Source organism: Vombatus ursinus, unplaced genomic scaffold, assembly GCF_900497805.2.
Source record: "Vombatus ursinus unplaced genomic scaffold, bare-nosed wombat genome assembly UNPS02014793.1, whole genome shotgun sequence".
Lineage (NCBI taxonomy): Eukaryota > Metazoa > Chordata > Mammalia > Diprotodontia > Vombatidae > Vombatus > Vombatus ursinus.
Window position 1 is genome coordinate 9,629,319 of NW_020954571.1, and position 18,804 is coordinate 9,648,122.

General features: G+C 35.6%; 1 protein-coding gene across 11 annotated transcripts in view; it reads left to right on the plus strand.

Moving 5' to 3' along the window:
- Positions 1-18,804, plus strand: part of FNBP1 (formin binding protein 1) — a 173,538-nt gene that overhangs the window by 130,071 nt on the left and 24,663 nt on the right. For 7 of the 11 annotated variants that reach the window (XR_003569764.1, XR_003569765.1, XR_003569760.1 and 4 more), the window contains exons 7-10: positions 3,224-3,352; positions 4,788-4,934; positions 15,963-16,160; positions 17,121-17,303. Coding sequence is in view for 1 of the 11 variants with exons in the window: in XM_027869334.1 (XP_027725135.1) it covers positions 3,224-3,352; positions 4,788-4,934; positions 15,963-16,160; positions 17,121-17,303 (657 nt within the window). In the remaining 10 variants the exon portion in view is untranslated. The remainder of the gene's footprint in view (positions 1-3,223; positions 3,353-4,787; positions 4,935-15,962; positions 16,161-17,120; positions 17,304-18,804) is intronic. The other 4 variants (XR_003569766.1, XR_003569767.1, XR_003569768.1 and 1 more) reach the window with 1 other exon arrangement.

The following is an 18,804-nucleotide window of genomic DNA, read 5'->3' on the forward strand; positions in this document are numbered from 1 at the left end:
AATCTCTCCTTGTATGTTGAACACAGATCAAATTTTGGACTTTTCTTTTTAAGAAAGTAATTTTCAGAATTATTTTCATAGAAATATATCCTGTAAGATTGTTATCTCTTTTTAAAAAGGGGTATGGAACAGTAGCTAAAAATATTTGGGAAATATAGAGTTTAAGAATTTTTTTAAAGAAATTAAAAGATTAACACTATCTCACATTTTCAGCTTTATTTAATAATGTATTAACAGATTAAGAAACTGAAGGTATTCTGTAAATATTATTGACCAAGATTTGTGAATCTGAGGCCTTATTTTAGGAGCAGATGGAATATATTTGTAGGTGGGATAGCTGTCATTGTATGCTGGAGTAAGTGTTTCAGTTTTGTTTGTTTGTTTGTTTGTTTTTTTGTTTGTTTTTTTTAAGAAGAAGGAGTTTGGATTTTTTTTTTCCCTGTAGTGTACACAAAGAAAAGTCAAGGTATATGGGCAGGAAGAGAGCTAATAGGAGGCTCAGCCAAAAAAAAAGGTGGTAAATAAAATAAGCCCATTGTAGACAAGAAAAAAGTAGTTTAATGGTGAGAACAGGTAACTAAAAGCTCTGAGAAAGAAGGAAAACAACTTAGGGAAATTCAGTTGGAAATTTTAAGAACATCAGCTTCATTTGGGAAGTTTTATGGTACAAATAGAGAATAAAATAAAGGAACTAGGTATAAATTAGCACCTACGGTTTTCACCCAGTGATGTGGCTAAATTGTGTCAAGGAAGTGAAAATCAGTATCTGGCTAAATACTTACATACAAAGGCAGGAAACCAATAAAGTATGTGAAGGAGGGGAGGGGAAATGATGCTTGATATTATCAAGTATGCTGATTTAAAGTGAAACAAACCTTGATGGTTTGTTTTATTTAGGCTTTTCATTTAAAAGTCCAACAATAAAAATAGATTTTTTCCAAAATTATGAAGGAAGACAGAGTACCTTTTCCATGGTGATGATTTCTAAGTCTGGACCTTGTTAACACCCTCTTAGTGCATCATTGCCACACACCACATGTATTATAAAAGTTAATGAAATGCTATATGTCAAGGTAGCCTGGCATAGAGGGTAGAGGAAATATATCAGATTCAGGGAGACCATGGTTTAAATCCTCACTCCAGTATCTAGATGTATGACACAATGGGCAAATTACTTAACCTCTCAGTTCAGAAGACAACTTTCTGAGATGGCATTATATTACAGATGTATTGAGTATGTGGATAGCATTTGCATGTTAGTAATGTCCAACTCTTTGTGACGCCATTTGGGGTTTTCTTGGCAGAGATATTGGAGTGGTTTGCCGTTTCCTTCTCCAGCTCATTTTACCGATTAAAAAACTGAGGCAAACAGGGTTAAGTGATTTGCCAAAGATCACCTTACACTGATGAAATCACAGGTCTAGACCATTGGTCCAAAAATGTGTGTGTGTGTGTGTGTGTGTGTGTGTGTGTGTGTGTGTATGTATATGCAGTAAAAACACATACATACCTCAGTTAAAAAGAAAAAACAATATGCTATGTAAATAATGCAATAGGAACTACTTCTGGTTTTCCCCTCTTTCCCCCAGTTACTAGTTCCATTCTCTCCAAGTTTGCCTTGTATTTACTTTTTATCTTATACACACACATACATGTATGTATGTGTGTGTTTATATATAGTTTCTCCCGTTAGGAGAAAAGGTGATTCACAATGTCAAAAGCTACAGAGAGATCAAGAATGATGAAAATTGATGAAGGTCATTAGATTTGGCAATTAAGTGATCATTGGTATCTTTGGAGAGAGCCGGGTTCAGTGGAATGAAGAAGTAAGAAACAAGAGTTGCTGGTAAATGTTTAACAACTGGCTCTCCAAAAATTCAAAGCATACTTTTATTTTAAATCTGAATTATTAACATTTTCCTCCATCACTTTCTCAAGTCTAGACAATCAAAAAAGCATTGAACAAAGCCCTGATTTTTGCATTTGCTGCCTTATGAGATGTAAATACACTCAAAATTAACAATGGGGAATCAGTAAGAGTTGGCTCCAGTATGCTCCTGGTCAGAAGCCTGACTGAAGAGAGTTAAAAAGAAAGTGAAAGAAAAGAAAGTGGAGGTACTGATTATAGACAGCCTTCTCAAGGAATTTAGTCACAAAAGGGAAGAGAGATACAGGAGGATAGCTAATAGGGATGGACAGATCAAGTGAGAGCTTTTTGAGGATCAGATCTTTGTGGGTGTGGATTTGATATGTTGGTTAGTTTTACCGATCTGCTTTTTTCTCTCTCTTTTTTATTGTTTTTACAAAGAGTAGCTCGAAGGAGTGAAATGGGAAGAGATATACTTGCAAATTAAAGCAATATAAAAACAATAGATGTCATTTTAAAAAATATTTATTTTTATAAAATTAGAGTAAGAAGAATAAACAATTCGGAATTATCAAGGAAGATACTGTGCAATTGATGATGGTTTGGGGCCTGACTTAGTTCATTACAGTGGTTCAGTTTCATGCTCAGAATGAAATGAGAAACTCAGTCCATGTAAAATATCCTAGAACAAATGTTCCTCAGCAATAGCATGGAAAGGATGTCCAACATAGACCCAGCATCGGTTGAATTGGATAAAGCTACCCTTGCTTCCATGTTTGCCACTATGGTGTTTCCAGTCAGAAGGATATATTGACTTGAGGAGGAGTGGGAAGTCCACCAAGCCTTAGGAATACAGACAACTATGCCAAACTTTTATGTCTTAGGAACCAGGAAACTACAGTCAACAATTTGAGCCTTAGTCTGTGAACCAATTAAATCTTGAGAATGGTTTCATTGCTGTTTTGTGGGGAAAATTTGACATATGTGGAAGTGTCCCTGCTGTGATTAGCTGTTGATGTTGCTCCTACCACAAAGGGATACTGCTTTTTTAGTTAAATGATAAAAATCTAAAAGATCCAGAAGTTGATTAAGATCCAGAAGAGAAACAAAAAAGATGTGCAATTTTGATATAGATGGTTTGAGAAAAGCAGCATTCGAAAGGATGAAATTGAAATACAAAGGTTAGAAAGCTACCATAAGGAGTATCTAATTATAGTGGATTTTAAAATAAAGTTTAAAATAAACAGGTTGTAAGTTTTTTTAATGATTGTTTTGCCAAATGAATATATCCATCGCTTTGTATTCTTCTATGAGTGTAAACGAAAGAGTATTATGTTTTGTTTTTGTTTTTCAAAGGCCCGGCAGCAAGCTCAATTACGGCATCAAATGGCAGAGGACAGCAAGGCAGATTACTCATCCACTCTTCAGAAGTTTAACCATGAACAGCATGAACATTATTATACTCACATACCAAACATCTTCCAGGTAAAAGTGCTAGGTTTGTTTTTTTTGTGTGTGTGTGTGTTTTTTTTAAATCATGTTCACAATTGTGAGTGTGACTTACCAATCAGTATGATCCAACATTCCCCCTAAGCCAAATCATTTTTTAAAAACTGAGTAGCACATAACATTAAGATCCTGAAAAGTTTTAGTTCTAGGATTTTCAAAGAATAATTGGAGTGGTGCACCAAAGATCTATTTAAAAAATATGTCCTTTGGGAGCAGCTAGGTGGTGCAGTGGTTAGAGTGCCAGCCCTAGAGTCAGGAGGACCTCAGTTCAAATCCGGTCTCAGACACATAACACTTACTAGCTGTGTGACTCTGGGCAAGTCACTTAATCCCAGTTGCCTCGCTAAAAAAAAAACAAAAAAAAAATGTGTCCTTTAAAAAGGATTTGGGGTTAGTTTTTAAACTCATAGGAAGATAGTAATAATTACCTACCTTAAAGATTAATAATATGTTGATGTTCTTCCTGATACCTCAAATTTATTTAGCCTTAGAATCCCCATTTTCCACTTCAGCATAGAGATGTGAAGCTTAAACGGGCTTGACAGCCAGTTCTTTCTTTCAGTTTTGTTTTGATTCATTTTCACTTGAGTAGGAACATTACAGAAAATTAATAGTTTTATAGGTAGGTTTGTTGTTTGACAGAAATAGCAAATTTCAGTTTCTTGTTGCAGATACACATGGCTCTATACAAACTCCACAAATACCAACACCAAAGATGTCTCCAAATGTAGAGAACACTGATTTTATTTCAATTACAGTGGAAGTAGTGGGAGAAAGCAGTTATTTATATAAACTTTTCTTGTGACAAATAATGGGAAAGCATAAAACATTAGATGATAAATTCAAATTAATAAAGTAATGTGTTAAAAATAAAGCATCATTGACGTTTGAAATCTTACTAGTTTCAGATTTGGGGATGATTTGTGACAATCTATGCAATATGAATGATAACGACATTTTTAGAACACGCTTTATTCTCTCTCTCTCTCTTTTTTTTTTTTGTCTAGGCAATGGGGTTAAGTGACTTGCCCAGGGTCACACAGCTACTAAGTGTTATGTGTCTGAGGCTGGATTTGAACTCAGGTCCTCCTGAATCCAGGGCAGGTGCTCTATCCACTATGCCACCTAGCTGCCCCCATGCTTTATTCTCTACAGCAGTTGTGTAAACTCAAATAGAAATGAATCACTGCTGGCTACACATTGACTTAGGAAGTTTTGTAGGTCACGGTCTGTGAGTTTGATACCTGTTGAAAAGCATGTCCAATATTTAGATGCAATTAACTGGTCAATGACTCTTTTATTGACCCCTTTATCTCTGAAAGAACATTTAAGTTACCATCCTGTGGAAATAAAGCTTTCTTAAATCCTAGAAAAATATATAAATTGATCATATAAAAATATTATGTTTCAGAAAATACAAGAGATGGAGGAAAGGAGAATAGTCAGAATTGGTGAATCAATGAAAACTTATGCTGAGGTGGATCGCCAAGTGATACCAATCATTGGGAAATGTCTGGATGGAATAGCAAAGGCAGCTGAATCTATTGATCAGAAAAATGTAAGTATTGAACTTCGGTTATAGAGCCAGTAATGTGATGTGTACGATGGCTTCATTATTTTAAAAGTGCTTTCCAAACTCTGTGCTTCTGTATGTGGGCATTGGGAAGGTGATAATATGCTTTTTTTTTAAATCTGTATGCAGAATTTTGTCATTCTGATTTATAAGAATGAACTATTTAGTTTGTTGTGGAAAGCATCACCTTTTCACATATATAAATCATCTTTGCCTTTCAGAAAACATGAGCATTATCTTCATTTAATTTATTTAACAGTTATCAGATTGGACTGTAGTTATTTTTGTAGTATATCTTAACTGCTTCTTTGGTAATTTGAAGAGGCTTGCTATTTTGCAATTTCTTTAACTTACAAACATAGTAGTTTTCTTCAGTTTTTACTAATATTTGTATTTGAATGTTGGGGTAACTATCATTTGTCCCATTTAGTTTCGTTATTCTCATATACATACAAATATAGATGAGAACATTATTTCTTGGCTCTTGGCTATATATAATATTGCCACTAGGGCAATTTCCTAAGCCTGTTCTTTGAGAGAACCCTCTCTCTTACTGAAAATAGATAAGGAGATAGCTCCTGGGAGAAGAGACATGGTAGTTCTCTTTGATAGTGTTAAAAATACCTGGAGCTTACATAAAGTAAAGTCATCCCGTAATACTTCCAGACTAAATCCAACAATAGGTGGGGTTTTTTGGTTTGGTTTGGGGAAGAGGGATGCTTTAAGGGGCAAAAAAACAGCATAAAATAAGAAATGGTTACTGGTTAGGGTGGAAGAGACAGTGACAACTGGCTACAGAAAAAATTCAGAGCTCCTCAATTGTTATTCTCTTCTCAATTCTTGTTCTCTCTTCTCAAGAGAATGACCTTTGCATTGGAAATGATGTAATTAAATTGGCCAACAGAGAGCTGATACTGATCACAAGTAAGGAGGTAGTAGAAGAGCATCTAGTTGCCTTTGATGAATTAACATGAATTAACAGTGTTAAACTGTTGCCAGTGATACTTGAAAGGTCTTGGAAACTGGGAAAGGTACTACAGGTATAGAGAAAGGCACATGTCCAAGTTTTCAAATAAGCAAAAAGGACAGAATCCACAAAATATAGACCAGTAAGCTTTACTTCAGGTCCTTGAAAAATTCTAGAATGAATCATTAAAGAAATAATGGACATCTCACAAAGGAAATAGCATTTACCAAGGTCCAGTATGACTTCATCAAGGACAGGTCATGCCAGACTAACCTTATTTCCTTTCTTGACAGGGGTCAGTTTAGTAACTGATGGATCCAGGAAAACTATTGGTAAAGTTGACTTAGATTTTAGCAAAACATTTCATAAAGTGTCTCATGCTGTTGTTGTAGAAAAGTTTTAAGAATATGGACTAGACAGTAAGGCAGATGGATATGAAACTGGTTCAATGGCTGAGTTCAAAAAGTTGTCATTAATGGTTCAGTATCATCTTGTCAGGAAGGCTCTACTGGAGAACCTCAGGAATCTGTGCTTAGTCTTGTGCTGGTTGTCATATTTATCAATAGTTTAGGTAAAAGTATGGATGGCATCCCCCTTAAGTCTGCTGATGATACAACTCATTGTATAAGACAGAATCAGTATCCAAAAAGGTACTGACAGCCTAAAGCATAGTAAGATGACATCCAGTAGGGAAAAATGCAGTGTTTTACCCTTGGATTGGGGGAGAAAATATTTACAAGAATAGAATGGGATAGGTATGGTGAGACAGCAGTTTGTGAAAAAGATCTTGGGGTTTTAGTGAACTTCAAACCCAGTATGAGTCAGTAATCTTATGTGCTATCACACTAGTGTGCTTTGGAGCTGCATCGAATGGTATAGCTTCCATGAATAAGGATGTTTGAAGGGATCTTAGAGATCATTGAGGCTAATCTCTCATTTTATATATCAAGAAATTGAAACAAAGAGGTTAAGTGACGTGTGTGCCTAAGGTCACATAGCTAGTAAATGTTTAAGGATGTAATTTGAATTCACATCTTCCTAACTCCAAGTTCAGTACCCGTATTCATTTGCACTCTACTCCAGCTTCTTGTGTTCAGTTCTGGATGCCTCACTTTAAGAAGGACATTGATTACGTAGAATGTATCCAGAGAAGGGCGACCAGAATAATGAAGGTTTTGAGTCTGTGTCGTTGGAAGATTAGTTGAAAGAATCTAGAAATTCTACTAGAGACGAGAAGTCTGTCTTCAAGTATTTCATATGGAGAAGGTGATGGTCGACATTTGTAACTGTCAACATGATGTCTCCTCTCACCCTGTAAGGGCAACCTCATGCTTCAGCTAGACCAACTTGCCTGCCCTGTGAGTTGGACCTTGAAGGAAAGGGGTGACTTAAGCAAATGGAAATTTGGGAGCATGATTGGAGGAAAATATAGTCTATGAGTGATGGTGTTAGTGAGGACAGGGTGAGAAAGGGAGGAAAAGGATAATCTCATTTGCCTGGAATGTAGCCTTTTAATGGGAATCATATTAGATTACCTTGAAATGCTGGTTTTAAGCTAAATTGTGGAGGGTCTTGATTGCCAGAATCAGGAGTTTATTTCATGAACACTGGGTAGATACTGAAGAAAGTCTTTGAGTAGCAGAGTGACATAATCATATCCATGTATTAGAAATATTATTAAGGAAGTAATGTAAAGGATTGATTGGAGAAGGGTCCCTGATGGAGGCAGGAAGACCAGTGAAGAAGCTATTGCATTCTCTAGGCTGGAGAAAATGCAACTTAAACTGGAATGGGACAAAGGGAGTTGAAGGGGGCGCTGATCTGAGGTAGAGTTAGATTTAATAGATTCTGGCAACTGATTGGATGTAGGAGATGAGGGAAAAGGAAGACAGCTGGATGATTGGAAAGCTAGGAACACTGTCAGCAGACACAGAGAAGTGGAGGTTTTTAGAGTTATTTAATTTTGTGCATTAGTTTGAAGTGTTAGTGGCATATTCAACACAGATGAAAATATTGAACTCTGTCTCTGATAGAGAGTTGTTGGTAGAGATAAATTGATTTGGGAGTCAGCTATATGGAGGAGCTGTCAGAATGAAATCACCAATAAGGAGAGAGAAGAGGGTCAAGGAAAGAACCTTAGTGATCACTCTGATTGAAGACAGGGAAGTCTTACAGGTAGGAAGAGAATCATAAGAGTTCAGTGTTATGGAAACCAAAGGAGAAAAGGTTATTAAGAAAGAAAGGGTGATCACATTGTCAAGTGTCTATGATGGAGAGGTATAAGAGGATAAGGATGGAAAAAAAGGTAATTGGATTTAAAGATTTTTTTTAAAGGTTATTAGGACACTTGTAGAGAGTTTTTTCTGTCCATTGTTGTATGGAAGCCAAATTACAAAGACTTAAGGATTAAGTAGATGTGAGGTTGCAGCAAATGTAAAATTTTATATTTGTAAAAGTTTTTGGACAAAAGACATAGGATGATCATTTGGTCAAGGAAATGATTATTTGTTATTTCATTTTAAAAGAGGGGACATGAACGTTTTTGTTCACTGAAGAAGGGAATGAAGCTGGTAGCGAAGTAAAGTGACACAAATGGGGAAATGAATAAGATGGGCTTCAGGATAAAAGTTGTAGATTTTAGCAGAGCCTGGAGAGAAAGATAAATCTATATCTTGAGAGGCTTAATAGAAGACTTAGAGGCTGTTGTTTTCAATTTCAATAATGTAGTAGGGATTCTTCTATTGTTGAAATGTCAAACATGCAGCCCACAATACTCCTTTTTTTTATAGAAATGAAGATTTTATTTTTTTTTTTTGTTTTCAACATTTACTTCCACAAGATTTTGAGTTCGAAATTTTCACCCCATCTCACCCCTCCCCCCACCCCAAGATGGCATGCATTCTAAATACCTCTTCCCCTAGTCTGCCTTCCCTTCTATCTCTCCCCCACTTCTCTTATCCCCTTCCCCTTCAATTTTCCTGTAGGGTGGGATGGATTTCTGTGTCCCATTTCCTGTATTTCTTATTTCCCAGTTGCATGTGAAAACATTTTTTTTAAACATGTGTTTTTAAAACTTTGGGTTCCAAATTTTCTCCCTTCCTCCCTCCCCACCCACCCTCATTGATAAGGCAAGCAACTAAATATAGGTTATATATGTGCAGTTATGCAAAATATTTCCATAGTAGACATGCTGTGAAAAACTAACTCTATTTCCCTTAATCCTATCCTGCCCACCCATTTATTCTGTTCTTTCTTTTGACCCTGACCCTCCTCAGAAGTATTTGCTTCTGATTACTCCCTTTCCCAATCTGCCCTCCTCTCCATCATTCCCCTGCTTTCTTGTCCCCTTCCCCCCCAGTTTTCCTGTAGGGTGAGACAGATTTCCACACCCAATTGAGTGTATATATTATTCCCTCCTTAAGTCAAATCCTATGAGAATAAGATTCACTCATTCCCTCTCACCTTCCCCCGTTTCCCCTCCACTGTAAGAGCCTTTTCTTTTCTGTTTTTTTGTGAGATAATTTACCCCATTCTACCTCTCCCTTTCTCCTTCTAGTATAATCCTCTCTCATCCCTTAATTTTATTCTCCAGATATGACCCCTTCATTTTCAACTCACCCTGTGCCCTCTATCTATCTATCTATATATACGTACGTATAATTTTTTCCCCTCCAACTACCCTAATACTGACAAAGGTCTCATGAGTTACAAATATCATCTTTCCATGCAAGAATGTAAACAGTTCAACCTTAATAAGTCTCTTATGATTTCTCTTTCCTGTTTACCTCTTCATGTTCCACTTGAGTCTTGTACTTGAAAATCAATTTTTCTGTTCAACTCTGGTCTTTTCATCAAGAATGCTTGAAAGTCCCCTATTTCACTAAATGACTACTTTTTCCCCTGCAGGATTATACTCAGTTTTGCTGGGTAGGTGATTCTTGGTTGTAATCCTATCTCCTTTGCTTTCCGGAATATTATATTACATTCCCTGCGGTCCCTTAATGTAGAAGCAGCTAAATCTTGTATTATCCTGATTGTGTTTCCACATTACTTGAATTGTTTCTTTCTGGCTGCTTGTAATATTTTCTCCTTGACCTGGGGACTCTGGAATTTGGCTACAATATTCCTAGGAGTTTTCCTTTGGGGATCTCTTTCAGGAGGAGATCAGTGGATTCTTTCAATTTCTATTTTGCCCTCTTGTTCTAAAATATCAGGACAGTTTTCCTTGATAATTTCTTGAAAGATGATATCTAGGTTCTTTTTTTGATCATGGCTTTCAGATAGTCCAATAATTTTTAAATTCTCTCTCCTGGATCTATTTTCCAGGTCAGGTGTTTTTCCAATGAGATATTTTACATTGTTTTCTAATTTTTCATTCTTTTGGATTTGTTTTACATTGTCTTGATTTCTCATAAAGTCACTAGCTTCCAATTGCTGTATTCTAATTTTTAAGGAAGTATTTTTTTCAGTAAGCTTTTGGACTTCCTTTTCCATTTGGCCAATTTTACTTTTTAGGGCATTCTTCTCCTCATTGGCTTTTTGGACCTCTTTTGCCATTTGGGTTAGGCTATTTTTTAAGGTGTTATTTTCTTCAGTATTTTTCTGGGTCTCCTTTAGCAAGCTGTTGACTTGTTTTTCATGCTTTTCTTGCATCACTCTCAGTTTTTCCTCTACTTCTCTTACTTGCTTCTCAAAATCCCTTTTGAGCTTTTCCAAGGCCTGGGACTGATTGATATTTTTCTTGGAGGCTTTGGATGTAGGAGCTTTGGCTTTGTTGCCTTCTTCTGGTTGTATGTTTTGATCTTCTTTGTCACCAAAGTAAGATAATATAGTCTGACTCTTTTTGCGCTGCTTACTCATGATCCCAGCCAATTACTTGAGTTTTAAACTCTTTGTTAAGGTAAAAGTCTGCTTTAGTGTGAAGAGTGTTCTGTCCTAAGGTTCGGGGGTTTGTACAGCTGTTTTCAGAGTTACTTCTAGGGACCTGTAAATTTTCAGCTCTTCCAGGGTGGTATGATAAGGGGTGAGGTGTTTTCTTTCCACCACCACAACAAGCTCCACTGCACCAGCGTTCCTCCTCGCCCCAGGACCACTCCTCAGAACTGTGACCCAGATCCAAGCACCAGTAAAGCAAGAGATTCCTGCCTCAGCACTGGCAAAGAGATCCCTGAAATCCCCCTCTGATCAGCCACTTGATTCCCCTTCAGTCTGTGGGCCGGAAGCTCAGGAAAAAGCCGCGGCCCTGGGCCACGCTCGAGACTTGCGGCTGAGACCTAGCTCCTCTCTGACTACAGTCACAGACTTTTCCCACTTATCTTCTAAGTTGTCTTTGGCATTCAGGGGTTGAGAAGAGTGGAAACTGCCACAGCTGCCCGCGATTCAGTCTTCTGAGGCCTGCTCCAGGGTCACTGTGGCCTGCGCACCCACGCCAAGCTGCACTCCTCTTCCCGCCAGGCACGATATACCTTTCTGATCAACCATCCAGGCTGTCTTTGGCTGGAAATTTGTTTCACTCTGTCATTTTGTGGGTTCTGCTTTAGAATTTGTTTAGAGCCATTTGGAGGGCTTTGGGAGAGAGCTCAAGACAGTCACTGCTTTCCCTCTGCCATCTTGGCTCTGCCCCCAGCCCACAATACTCCTAAATGAGTCCAAACCAGGTTAAAATGTAATTGGTAAATCTTACATAGACAATGTTAATACGTGATTTTCTACACCCGTAGGGGGATTCTCATCTGTGATTTAGTGGCCTCATTTCTATTTGAGTTTGTCACCACTGGATGGTACAGGGAATAGAGTTGGTGCTTGAAGGTTTAGAGCAGCCATTGTGTGGGGTATGTAATAGTCAATAAGAATTGAGAAACATCATGGTTCCATGCCATATAAAAAATCAGAGGATGTAGGTTCAAATCTTGACTCTGCTTACTTACAAATCACCTAAGATTTTTAACCCTCAGTTTCCTTAATTGTAAAATGAGGCATTTGGACAAAGCTGACTTATAAGGTCCCTTCTAGCTCTCAATCTGTGGTCCTTATGTAGTTATAACCTTTTCTGCAAACAAGAAAATTCTTGTGCTAATTTTGTGTTGCACAGTTGAAGTTAGCTAACATTACTCTTCAAAGATGCAAAATATTTTTAAACATTTAATTCTATATATATTTTCTGAAGGCACACAAAATAAAACATTTGAAGTAGTATATCCTCATTATGCCTGATTTTTCCCATATCCAATTCTTTTCTATATTCTCCATATATTTTGAACCATATTTACTCTTCAAAATAAATCTTGTATCTGTCACAATTAAATTCATCAGAAATGTTGTAATTAAATGTTTTCTTTTTTTCTGGAGTCATGTATAGTCTATCTCTTTTCTGCATGTATGCTCCCTAGATTATATTTGTTCTAATCTATCATTCTCTCTCTTTTGTTTGTTTTTTTTAATATTTTATTTTTCCCCAGTTACATGCAAAGATAATTTTTAACATTCATTTTGAGTTTCAAATTTTTTCCCTCCCTCACCTTCTTCCTCCTGAGCTGGTAAGTGATTTGATATAAGTTATACAATGTTCTGCTGGTTCTGCTCAATTCACTTTGCATTAGTTCGTATAAGTCTTTCCAGGTTTTTCTGAAATCAGCCTGCTCATCATTTCTTATAGCACAGTAATATTCCATTATAATCATATACCACAGCTTGTTCAGATATTCCCCCATTGATGATCATCTCTTCAATTTCCAAATCTTTGCCCCGACAAGAAGAGCCGCTGTAAATATTTTTGTACAAAAAAGTCCTTTCCTCCTTTTTTTTCCTTTATCTTTGGGATATAGACCCAGTAGTGCTATTGCTGGATCAAAAAGTATGCACAGTTTTATAGCCCTTTGGGTATAGTTCCAAATTGCTCTCAAGAATGGTTAAATCAGTTCACAATTTCACAAACAGTGCATTAATGTCTCAATTTTCCCACATCTTCTCCAACATTTAGCATTTTCCTTTGCTGTTATATTAGCCAATCTGATAGGTGTGGTATCTCAGTTATTTTAATTTTCATTTCTCTAATCAATGGTCATTTTGAGCATTTTTTTATGACTATTATCTAGCTTTGATTTCTTCATCTGAAAACTACATGTTCATATCCTTTGACTATTATTTGGGAAATGACTTATATTCTTATGAATTTGACTCAGTTCTCTATATATTTGAGAAATGAGGCCTTTGTAATAGAAACTTGCCTTAAAAATTATTTCTCAGCTTTCTGTTTTCCTTCTAATCTTGATTGCATTGATTTTGTTTGTGCAAAATCTTTTTAGTTTAATATAATCAAAATTGTCCATTTTACATCTAGTAAAGCTCTCTGTCTCTTGTTTGGTCATAAATTCTACCTCTCAGCATGGATCTGATAGGTAAACCATCCCTTGCTCTCCTAATTTGCTTATGGTGTCACCCTTTACGTTTAAGTCATGTACCCATTTTAACCATATCTTGGTATTCAGTGTAAAATGTTGGTCCATACCTAGTTTCTGCCATACTGTTTTCCATTTTTCCTAGCAGTTTTTGGCAAATAATGAATTCTTGCCCCAAAAGGTGGGGTCTTTGGGTTTATCAAACACTAGATTACTATGGCCATTTAATACAAGTCTTGTGTACCTAATCTATTCCATTGATTCACCATTGTTTCTTAGCCAATACCAGATAATTTTGATGATTACAGATTTATGATAACAGTTTGAGATCTAGTACCTGTAGGCCACCCTTCTTCACATTTGTCTTCATTAATTCCCCTTATATTCTTGATCTTTTGTTCTTCCAGATGAATTTTGTTATTTTTTCTAACTCTAAAAATTTTTTTGGTAGTTTGATTGGTGTGCCACTGAATAAATAAATTAATTCAGGTAGAACTGTCATCTTTATTATTTTGGCTTGGCCTACCCATGAGCAATGAATATTCTTCTAATTATTTAGATCTGACTTTATTTGTGTGAAGTGCTTTGTAATTGTGTTTATATAGTTCCTGGGTTTGTCTTGGCAGGTACACTATCTCTCTTTTAAAAATAAATGTTTTAACACGTTTGTAACAGGGGTTTTGTTTTTCTTGCATTCTCAATGAGAGAGAGGTGGGAAGCAGAGAAGGAGAATTTTTATTGATTGAAAAAATAAAATTTAATTTTAAAAATGTGTTTTACTTATTTGTTCTTTTTTTCTTTTCCTGATACTTCCCATTTACTCCCCCAGTACATTCCAATCAATAGTTCCCTTTGTAACAAATAAGTACAATCCAAGAAAATGAAACCAACACATTGGCCATGTCTAAAAATGGATGTTTCATTTCACACCTTTATTCCACACCGCTCTGCTACTGGAGGAAGTATGCTTCACCCTCGGTATTCTGAAGTCTTTTCAGTTTTGTTTTCTTTACTTCTTGTGCTCATTGTGTAATCATTCTCCTGGTTATTTACCTCTGTAACAATTCATACAGATCTTCTCAGGTTTCTTATCTCTTAAAGAGAGCTCTGTGGTAGTATTCTTATTGCTAGAGTTGTATAGTCAGTAAGTCAGTGTTATCCAACATATCTTATTAATCCTAGGACTGAGTACAAAACATAATGGACAGTTGTTTTCTGAAATTGCCAAAGCCAAAGTGAAATTATTTAAATTTAACAATTTTTCCTTTTTTAGTATTTAAGTGATGTTATCTCTACAAATTGACACAATATCCCAAAGGTGGAATAGATACTCATAATTTCATTTAAAATCTAAAATTATATTAAGAATCATTTGTTCTGATTTATAATTGTTTTCTTCAGGTGGTCTTAATAAAAATAAATGTCTTTTTTTCTGTTAATATGGCTGGTGTATACATATATATGCATATTCTACAATGCTTTTTATAGCCTTTCAGTAAGTTGTATTTGCGATAATATATGTTGTGAGGAGATTTGTATTCCATGACTCATTCAACTAAAAATAAGAGAAAAAAACATTACCTTTTTGCACAGATTTGGACTTATGGAAAAAGCTAATTTTTTTGCTTATGAAAAAATATCTCTTAATATGATTATTTAAAAAAAAACAACACAGTGCTTTAGTTTGTTCTAGAATCTATTTATGGAGCTATTAGGCAACCTAAGATCGCCACAGAGAAGGCAAATCATGTCTATTAACTTTTAAATGAACCTGCCTGAGCTTTCCCTCTGGATTTCTGGCAGTATTTCTCCCTCATTTAATCATGTGGTACTTTAATATTCTTTTATACTCTTATAAATATTCTAATTTGTACTTATTTGTGTATATTTCTTACCATGTTTACTAGATTGTGAGCTTCTTGAGGACAAGAACCATGTCTTATATGTCTTTTATCTCCCTCCCCCGACTACTTAGCACATAACACCTTGTACATATTTGGTGTTTAATAAATGCTTCAGTCAATAAATCTGTTGCAGATGTAATGTTTTATCAAACTCTACATATTTTAATTAGAGCAATTGACTAGTAAGCCTTTTGCTTTACAAATTTTTCTGCATTAGATAGTTGCTTTGAGATGTTTGATAGGAAGAGTAATGCATCGGGTTTTTTTTTTTCCAAAGAAGCTTGGTGGTAGTTGTATATATTCAGTGTGTCTTTTTAATTAAGGGGTCCTTATTAACATCTTTTTCCATATATAAAATGAAAGTGAAAAAGTGCCGTTTACTATCAAGTGACTGTTTTGTACAACATACTGTACATTAAGCCAATCAATTTAATAGCTCATACTTATTTGTGGCGCTTTAAGATTTACAGAGGGTCAGCTAAGTGGCGCAGTGAATAGAGCTGTGGCCTTGAAGTCAGGAGGATCTGAGTTCAAATCCAGCCTGAGACACTTAACACTTATTAGCTGTGTGACCCTGGGCAAATCACTTAACCCCAATTGCCTTAAAAAAAAAAGATTTACAGAGGACTTTATAGATATTGCACGTGTAGTTTGACTACATTAAACTAATTATCCTAATAAAGTACACCTTTGTAATTCATTGTACACCTATTTGAATGTAAATATGTTTTTTGTGTTCTTTCAGGATTCACAGTTGGTAATAGAAGCCTACAAATCAGGGTTTGAACCTCCTGGAGACATTGAATTTGAGGATTATACGCAGCCAATGAAGCGTACTATATCTGAAACTAGTCTTTCAAATTCCAGAGGGGACAGCAAAACAGAGCTCAAATTTGCTAGCAAGTCCAAGGGAAAATTGTGGCCCTTCATCAAAAAAAATAAGGTACTGCTGGTTTGAACTCTGGGGGTTTCAATGGCTCTTTGTCTTGTGATATTTTCAACTAAGATTTTTTAATTGTTAAATTTCAGAATACAAAAAATGGATGCGTTGTTTTGTAACTTTCTATTTATCTTTAAAAAGATTTCTAAATTGTGTTGCTTTTATTTTTTGTGGATGGTTATGTGTTTGCCATGGCCATTTGTTTATAACTCAGATGCCATATGGTACTTACATTGTGTCACGCATACTAACAAACTGATTACTCTGGGCAGCTTTACATCACTGTTTCCACGTTTCTAAATTCTTGAAACCTGTGTTAACTTGGTTTGGGAGAGGGAATTCTGAATAAATTTTCCACACTACTTTTATTGAACCTTTATCATTCATTAACCCACTTTTGAACTCATGTTAATTTGTATCTGTGAAAATTTTTTTTCAGTTTTGATACTGGGATTCAACTACATGGCAGCATTAACCTGGGGTTATAAAATATGATCAAGGCAATGTTTCTGCTTTACTTAGGATAGTCTATCCATAATTCAGAAACACAAAAGATGATAAGTCTTGCAGTTTTCTTGATACTAGAGTAATTTTGAGTGCTCACCTAAGTCTTCTTCCATTGATTTGTATCAGTTCAGGTATCTGAGCACTATTTCTTTTTTGACTTATCTATAGAACTAGTAAAGAATAACTTAATGAACTGCAGTTTGCATGTAAAAGTCTGCATGAGCTTTTTATCAACTATTTCTTGCTGTTCTTTCTGTTGCATTACTTACTAAACCTTCACTTTTTATCATCTTGTTTTAACACATTTTATGTGTTTTCTTTTGGACCATGGCATAAATATTTAATTGTTTGTGTTTTAATTGCTTTGTACTTCAAATATTATTTGATGCTTATTTTTGTTTTGTGTCTTCTTGTTTCTGGTTTTTATTCTCTCACTGCTCCATCTCTTATACGTAGCTTATGTCCCTTTTAACATCCCCCCCTCAGCCCCCCCCTCCTCCCCCTGCCTCTGCCTCACCCTCTGCTGTTCCCAACGGCCCCCAGTCTCCCAAGCAGCAAAAGGAGCCCCTCTCCCATCGTTTCAACGAGTTCATGACCTCCAAACCCAAAATCCACTGCTTCAGGAGTCTAAAGCGTGGGGTAAGTTCTGCTCTAGATAGCTGTCTCTCTCACGCTTTTGTTGCACTTTCTGTTCTCTGTACCGAGTTTTGTTTGTGAATGACTATTGTGTTTCATTATAGCCTCAAAAAAGTGAGAGAAAGAAGAATGTATGATCAATTGTGATCAAGAATTTCACAGTGAAACCACAGAACATATGTCTGTTTGTAATAGCATTACATGGAGGAATGATTCTCTTAATTTTTGCCAAAAGCATATGAGACTTTAGTGTTTCACCTTGATCTTTACAAAATAGGTGAACTTAGATGTAGTTTTCATAACCACTAATTAACAAGAATGTCACAGTAGAATAGGATTTACTTGTCTATTCACTGTACGTTTTATTAAGTATCTTCTATGTGTGAATCATGTTTAGAACAAGTTATTGTCATCTATAGCCCAGAATTTTAGAGAATTACTATAAATCACGGTGGAGCAAATAACTATTTATGAGAATTTATTAAGGATTGATAATGTACCTAATTATTAGAACAGAATAAATGAAGGGCTTGTCTTTAAAAGGAGGAAAGGAGAACTGATATGAAATATATAATCAGTAAAATTTCAGATTAGAATATCCTAAGAATCAAATCATAGCTCCTGTAGCATTGATTGTATACATGACATGACTATATCCTGTCTTTTATAATATGGTTAGCGCAAAGATGGATATTATTCCTATCCATCAATAGTTAAATGTTATAAACTCTATCAGTCCCTGAGGGAGAATGTACTTCTATACTTTCCTCATAATTAGATGTAACTGTTACCAGAAAGAAACTTATTATCACCAGTGAATTATTAATTGTGAATAGGTATTTCACCTATTTAGAAACATTGGATTGAGACAGAGAGTAAAGCATTCTTTAATGCTTATGTTAGTTCATTTTCTACTAAAGGATTAAAATGGCTGCATCTTTATAAAGAGAGAGTACCTTTCATTTGAAAATCTCAGAACACTTTTTCCTCATTGTGTAGTGAAAAATACTATCATGGACAATGTATTTGTGAACCTAGGTAGTAGTGGAGCAAATAACTTGTGTCACTTCATGTAATACAATAAATTAAAAAACTGAAATATAATAATTTTCCCAGAGATATCAAGGGAGCAACTTAGGATATGGAGTTTGACTCCAAAGTATATGATTACATTGTGTTCCATAGTTAACAGTTGTGAAAAGGCAACAGCTCAGTGGCTCATGCCAGCTTTCATGTTTTCTGTCTTCTACCTTCCCTCCTTGTCAGTTGTTTCTCACCTTGTCATCAAAGAAATGCAAACATCTCATCATGGTGCTTTTGTTAGATTGTTGAGATTTGATATTTTCTGTGCCTTCACTGTAAATCGGATAAACTTTTTTAATAAAAGCTAATTACTGAGCTTGTGATGAGTATTTCATAAGTACGATCTTTGTATTTTCTTTTAATAATATGTTGCATTTTTATATTTTCATACCATTTGTTAAATTATACAACATACTGCCTT